Here is a 7,282-nt window from a genome sequence, read left to right as displayed (position 1 = left end):
ACATGAGGAGATCAATGACATAATAAAGAGAAGCCTCGCCACAGCCCGTTGCCCAGCTCAACGGGAACCCCAAGTACAGAGGTCTGATGGAAGTCAAAAGCGTCCTGATGGAGCCACTATGCTACCCTGGAAGGATGGAAAGCAGATTGCCTGGGACTACACCTGTGCTGCCACATTGGCAGACACCTACTTGCCATACTCTGTAGTGGAAGGGGGTGGAGCTGCCAGCCACAGGGAGACCCAGAAGATCCGAAAATATGAAGACCTTCCCCCTTGCTATAACTTCATTCCAATAGGGTCGGAGACCCTTGGAGCATGGGGCAAGTGTGCTCTAAAGTTCCTCAAAGAGCTGGGTGAAAAGCTCATCATAGAAACCAAGGACCACAGGGCGACCAGCTTCCTCTTTCAGAGACTCAGTGTTGCGATCCAGAGAGGAAATGCCTGCAGCATTCTGGGCACGCGGCCCACCGCAGGGGAGCTGGACGAAGTATTCGAGATGTAGCTCTGAGTTACCTATGTTGTTTTACTTTGTATCATATTTTTGTGAATGTTTTGTCAATGTATTTTGTCTTTAAATAAAATATATATACATAATATAGGGGGTGGTAGGAGAAAATTCTCAAACAGCTTCAGGGAGAATCTTGAGTTTTCCCAGAAGCAAGTTTATTCTTTTCTCTGAGGATGAGGGTCCCCATAACAGTTCTAGAGGTGGTACCTCCCTATATTTTATTATATATATATATATATTATATATATATATATATATATATATATATATATATATTATATATATATATATATATATATATAATATATATATATATATATATATATATATAATTATATCAACTTTTCTGTACTCGACTGAAGAAGCCTACTGTGTAGGCGAAACGTTTCGAAATAAAGATACCTAACAACATTTATATACTATAATATATATATATATATATATATATATATATATATATATATATATATTGTGTGTGTGTATGAAGAAACGAGAGTAAAACGAGCAGTTGTAAATATGAACAAAATACCACAGTGAAAATAGGAAATAAAATTAATAAGAGTGCTTTCATGTGTTTACACACACATCTTCAGAGGAATAGGAGGAGTTTCTTCTTGTGGAGCGTAATGGAAGGTGGGATTAGGTAGATGAGCGTGATAATATTAGATGGGGATAGAATGGTTGATGAAAGGACCCACAGAATATACAACTTCATTAGATATTCAACAGGATTTATTACAAAGCTGGAAAAAAATCCCAATCCCTGAACCCTAAAAAACAGTGAAACTGAAAGAAATCCAAAGGAAAAAGTAGTTTACCAAGATTTTTTTTTAATGAGGATGGAAAGCTCCATCACCCCCCCCCCCCCTCTCTTCACCTCCATCACCCCCTCTGCCCCGCATCAGCTTCGATAAGACGGCATGATGGATGGCCCATTTGCATCTTACAGGCTCAAGAACTATTTCAATTAAGGTAATAGCCAAGAAAGTTTAGCAGAGGTTGACGAGCACTTGAGCCCAGATGCGCCAGACTAAAGATTGTTGCCACCGCCGCCTCCACAACACCTCTGTAAATATGCCACACAAAATATCAGTGTCGCAGCAGATATTAGCGGTCCAATATCGACCTCTGGTAGTCACTCACGTGACAACCAAAAACAATCCAGCACCCATTATCCTGTGTGTGTCTGACCAATATACCGTTATGAAAAGTGGTCACTTCGTAGGGTGCATTGATGCTGGTGACTAGCTCTTATTCTATGGAACTGGAGCTACCCTTCCTTCCCTCGGATCAAAACTTGATTCTCCCGGCCCCGAGGATGTCTGTCCCTTACAGGTTTAGTGCTTCCACATGAATCCATCAGAAGCTGTCAATAAAAATAATATGTAATTATAACAGACGGAACAGATTCCACGTGCGCGCGCGAACACACACCGTAGTTGTACAAACTGGGGCCAAGAGCTAAGACTCTACCCCTGTAACCATGTATAGGTGAGCACACACAATGGAGGCAGGATCCATACATAGCTTTAAAAAGAGATACGATAAAGCTCATGGAGCAGGGAGAGTGGACCTAGCAGCGATGACGCGGGTAAAGGAGCTACGACTCAACCCGCTGCAACCACAAATAGATAAGCACGCGCGCGCACGCACACACCCCTCATACACACACACACTTTAGTAGCGACCAGTTAAGAGATGAGAGCCAGGAGCCTAGACTCGACCCCTGCACTCATATGGAAGTATAGACACACACGGACACTCACAGTTCGAGGAGAATGAGTCGTTCTGCCGGGGTATGAGAGCCATGACTGCGGAGTCTCTGACCCCGTAGTGGGCAAGATTGTTGATGCCTCTCCATCCACCCACGCCCGTCACCGTCGTCCTATCCTCGTCACTGAGCGTCACACGTCCAGCACGCCCGTGACGCCACTCTGCAACACAACACACACACAGGTTACTCAGGACAGACTACCATACGCCCTACTCAGACACGTAGTAGTGTTCGAGTATATGACTACTGGAATTCAATTTCAGTTCAGGTTTCTCAGAGTCTCGCACAAACAGAAAACATAATGGTAGCGAGGCCCAGTGAACGACACATATATTCTAAAAGTAACACAAGGTGTATCTGACACCACCAGCCAGCACATACAACTCGGGAGACCTATGTTGGTTTATACTGGTCCTAGTAATAGCTGGACTCTTCTGCATTGTCTTTTAGAGAGCGAGAGAGAGAGAGAGAGAGAGAGGGGGGGGAAGAAGATAAAAGAAACACTCGTGTGTAGACGTGTGGAGAGGTCAGCTGTGGTCCTGAAGAAAGTCAGGGTTAAGGAGATGGATTGAGGACATTTCTGGAGCTGCGAATTGTGTAAAGATTTCCCTGGGTACGGAGGAGGATTGGGGGACAGTTCTGATTATCTGAGAGTGGCTGCAGATTTTTTTTCTTGTACTGTACTCCTGAGTTGTGTTTAATTACGTACCTTGAACAATATACAAATACTTCATATTCAACGGTGATTGGATAGTAATGAGAATACTAATGGGGAAGTGTTAACTCGTAGGGATAATAAATCGTTCTTACAGATAGAGGTAATGTAAGGGCAAGAAGCTGCCTACTAAGTTATCCTTGCAAATGGAAACAAGTGACCTATTTCCGCAAATACTGACGAAGACACAGAACAAGCTTTCACTGGATAAGTTTCTCTGCATAGTCTCCTGTCCAGTCATCACAATGAAAGCTTTACACAAAGCGAAACTGCCTCCAAAAAAGCTTGTTCTGCAAAATTTTTCATTTCTCAGTAAAGGAACTTGGGGTAAGGAGGAGCTACTTACCGAGGTCGACCTCGTGGACGGAAGGTCTCAGAGACTGTGGAGTGTTGCGATATAAAGCATCCAAGATCTTAGCCTTGACCTGGCTGATGGTGTCACAGTCTAGGACCTTCACCTGCACCTTCTCCTCGTACTCCTCAGCGTACATTGTCAGCGTCTGTGGAGCGGCGAGGAAGACCACGTTACCAGCCAGAGCACAAACCTGCAATCTAAAAGTCTATAAACCGGGAAAAAAGTCTTTTATCTACTTGATGCATCAACTAGAGTGGGAGTTGAAAGTCATAATCTACTGTGCGAGAAGAGTGACATTGGTGAGCTACTCGTGCAGTGTTGTACAGCTACTACTGACATCTTTGACATACGATGCGATTTCAGAACTAGCAAAAAGTGGTCAAGTACAATTGTAAGGATTATCAGTGACTACACTAGGAGGTGCGGGCGTGGGCGTGGAGGGCGGACAACATCAAGGGTGGTATACCCAGCCACCCGACCTGCACACCACCGCCCACCACAATAACAGATCTACGAGGGGGCGGCTAGGCGCTGTTGCTCTACTTTTTGATCCAACATTCACTCAATCGCTTCTGCACCAACCACCACTACCATTAACATCAACCACCACCACCACCACCACCACCGTTTCATCGAGTTATTGATTAATTTATGTTTTATACAACTTACAGTTTTCCCTTAATAAATTATTACGTTTTATTTACGAACCCCTCAATTTCATGAGCTCTTGATCCAAGGAACTGTATCATTCCCTTTTGATAGCACTTAACTGCCTCCCATTCCAGGGGTTCAGTGCGAATCACTTTTAGGTTATTCAGCTCATGAAGTAGCGAAGGCTCGATGTTCCGTCCGCTAACGTCAAGGCTGACATGCAACCTTACTTTCCCCATGGGATAATCCTATAGAACTGCAGTCACTTGTCCTCATACAATGTATAACTTGAATATAAATAAGAGTCTGCAAACGTCTTATTTCCGATGCATAACTCAAAAAGTAGATACTAATCGTACAGAATATATTTAACAAATAAAAGTTGAGTGTAATGCCGCCTATACATGCAGTGTCACAAAGTTGTTGCGACAAAAGTGATCTGAAACTCCCTTCATTTTGCGATGCCCACCTAGGCGGACGGCCAGCGGTCTGAAAACCCCCATTCACCCACTTTCTGTCGTGCCCACCTTGGCGGATAGTCAAGTGGTTTGTAATCCTCTCATGCACTTTTTCATGTCAGTCTTGCAGACCGGAAAGCCATTAAAATCAGAATCATTACTGTGGTCTTCTTACCTTGTGAGAAGCAGTCCCATGAGAGTATACCAGGGATCATTAAGCAACGACACCAGACTCGTGGTTCTATTGGTAGCCTCAGCTTGGCATAAATCTTGGTAATTGATACCGCCAAATTGGTTTAAAAAGACACGTCTCTTTGTAAACCAGCCTCGGCTTACATATTGAGGGATAGAGGATAGCTCCCCGACACGGGCGAAAAGTTAGGCATGTTTGCGCACACCTACAGTCCCTGTTCACCTAGCAGAAGGTAGGTACCTGGGTGTTAGTCGACTGCCGTGGGTCGCATCCTGGGGTAGAAGGTTGAAGGATCCCCCACTAGAAAGAGGAGATAGTCCCTGATGACGCACCGACTTTATTGGAATACCCTGGGTAACTAACCCTCCGGGTTAAAAATCCCAACAGACGCTTATCTAAGGATACTAGGGATCACTAAATAAGGACATCGAAAAATCCCTGACTTTCAATGATAGATACTGGAAGCCTCCAAAATGCCCCACGTCACAAATGAGGCAGCAGCGTTCCAGTGATCATCCATTAAATGCTGGTCTGAGACTTAGTGGGTGATGGGCGTGGTGGGTGAGTGTTACCCGTGGTAGGTGGGTTATGGGCGTGGGTGTGGAAAGGCGAAGGCTTCAGTTGTCATACTGATCACGAGAACGTGTTCACATGACCCACACACTTGGCTGGTACTCATCACAGCTGCTAATATACCACTAGCACTATTGAGCCTAGTCCAGGCACTTGAGTAACAGCGCTAAAAAAATATTTTACACTATATAGCAACTGTAAATTACAGTACAAAGCAAACAAGCCGAATTTTCTTTAAAAAAATATATATATATTACAGTTTATGGATAAACAAATTAGTTAAGAATAAAAATGGTATGCAAATATATAATTTTGCATAGCGTCTAAGAAGCCTAACCTGGACAAAACGCTGATTTTCAGGGAGCTATACCAAGAAATGAATATAGGTTCAACTTGCTTGGCAAAACGGATCTTGCCGAACAAGCAAAGCCTGCAATTCTGTGGCTAAAAATCAGTGTGTGATATCTGAATTCTCTTCATTAATCTCCCTTCTCTGGTGAGGCGTGAACCTGGCGGATGTAAGGCAAATATCTCAGGTGGTATTGAGGAGCCTGGAAGTGGGTTGTCTGGCAAACTTGGCTGAGAATTACCGACTAACTTACGGACCTGAAGAATTCAGCTCTAGTGACCACTGTGATCATGTGCCATCCTGGTCTTCCGGAAACAGTTACTTTATGCATAATTTGAAACTGAAAGAAACTTTTCGCCAATTACAAAAGCGTTTAGTAAGCCTCTTGCTACATAACCCTACAGCGACAAGCTCAACTACGGGTTAAAACGTTTAAATCCTAATATTAGTAAGATAGCACCAGGAATTAGTTTAGCATGTGCAGTGTTACAGAATGGAGGTAAATAGTATCCAACCTTTTCATTCCATCGACCTATGCTTACGTATGGTAACCATGTTTGCTTACAATTTCAAACATATGAGAGAACACTTTTGTGGTTAACTAAGTATGTACAAAGTATGTGTACAGCGCCCGAGGCATACATACACTGTAGGTGGTCTGGTAGGGAATTTTTTCATAGTGGGGGTCATCATGAAGCAGGTGGATGGTCTGCAAGGAGAGAATAGGAAGCCGATTACAGGTGAGTTAACTGTGCCAGGAACACCCTGTGCCCGGGAGACTCCCGTTGTGGCGGCACCTCAGGGCATGAGAGGTGCTCCTCTCCCTGTCCAGCAGGGCGGCGGGAATTCGCTCAAAAAAACAAATAAAAATACGAACTCGCTCCATCCTGGAGGAGCCAGGAGCCCACTCCTTCCTGGAGGAGTAGATGATGAAAACACGTGAGACAGCGTGAGTTTTTATTACAGCGATATGAAACATAGCAAGGTAAGACAGAGTAGCTTGAGCTCTGCTGCGAGTGTCTTGCATTGCTAACTTGTCAGGTACTCTCTCCAGTGCAATATAATAGTTTTAATGAAGGCTTACGCTCTTTCATGAGTCTTTCATCTACTTGTCGGCTCACTACTACTACTTCCACCAGAAACAGAAGCTCACTCCTTTCAGAAGGAGCAGAAGCTCACTCCCTCCAAGAGGAGCTCACTCATTCCAGAGGAGCAGGAGGAAGAGGAGATGCTCTCTGCCACCGAGGTTTAATAAGTCAAAAAAAATACCGTCAGTGTACAAAGAAAGTTAAAAGGGAATCGTTACAGATACATCCCACGAGATTTTTTTTTTTAGCAATAAAGCTCAAGTAAATCTTTTACAAAGTCGGCCTCCTATATGATAGGAAAGTCATACATTATGAGAACACGAGGCGCAGCTGCTCACCCTCACTCAAAACATTCATTAAACAGTAATAAACTAATAGGACATAATTACAACAGGCTATGGCATGCAGAAATAATGTAGGTGATACAAGGTACAATATAGCAAATGACTTATTTGGAGACTACTACTAATAAATCGTTTGCCTAACAGGAACAGAACCGCCTAGAACTAGGAGCTGAAGGTTCTTGTGAGTGGGTGTAGGGAAGAGGGGCGCATGATGGGAGGCCGGGGGGGGGTGGCCTGGCGTAGTGCTCGTAAGGGGATGGCAACATAGTTGTGT

General features: G+C 43.9%; 1 protein-coding gene and 1 long non-coding RNA gene across 7 annotated transcripts in view; one reads left to right on the top strand and one right to left on the bottom strand.

Moving 5' to 3' along the window:
• LOC138852765 (uncharacterized) overlaps nucleotides 1–7,282 on the top strand; it is a 392,759-nt gene that overhangs the window by 365,276 nt on the left and 20,201 nt on the right. The gene's annotated exons all lie outside the window — the stretch shown is intronic.
• Nucleotides 2,275–7,282, bottom strand: part of LOC128688923 (plexin-B) — a gene marked incomplete at its 3' end in the record, with an annotated part of 822,775 nt that continues 817,767 nt past the window's right edge. For 3 of the 5 annotated variants that reach the window (XM_053776978.2, XM_053776980.2, XM_053776979.2), the window contains 3 exon segments: nucleotides 2,275–2,442; nucleotides 3,344–3,497; nucleotides 6,223–6,285. In XM_053776978.2, the coding sequence (XP_053632953.2) occupies nucleotides 2,275–2,442; nucleotides 3,344–3,497; nucleotides 6,223–6,285 (385 nt within the window). 5 annotated transcript variants of the gene reach the window in all.

Source organism: Cherax quadricarinatus, chromosome 16 (genome assembly GCF_038502225.1).
Source record: "Cherax quadricarinatus isolate ZL_2023a chromosome 16, ASM3850222v1, whole genome shotgun sequence".
In the NCBI taxonomy this organism is placed as follows: domain Eukaryota; kingdom Metazoa; phylum Arthropoda; class Malacostraca; order Decapoda; family Parastacidae; genus Cherax; species Cherax quadricarinatus.
Note: the sequence above shows the minus strand (reverse complement) of the source record. Positions and strands in the feature narration are given on the sequence as shown.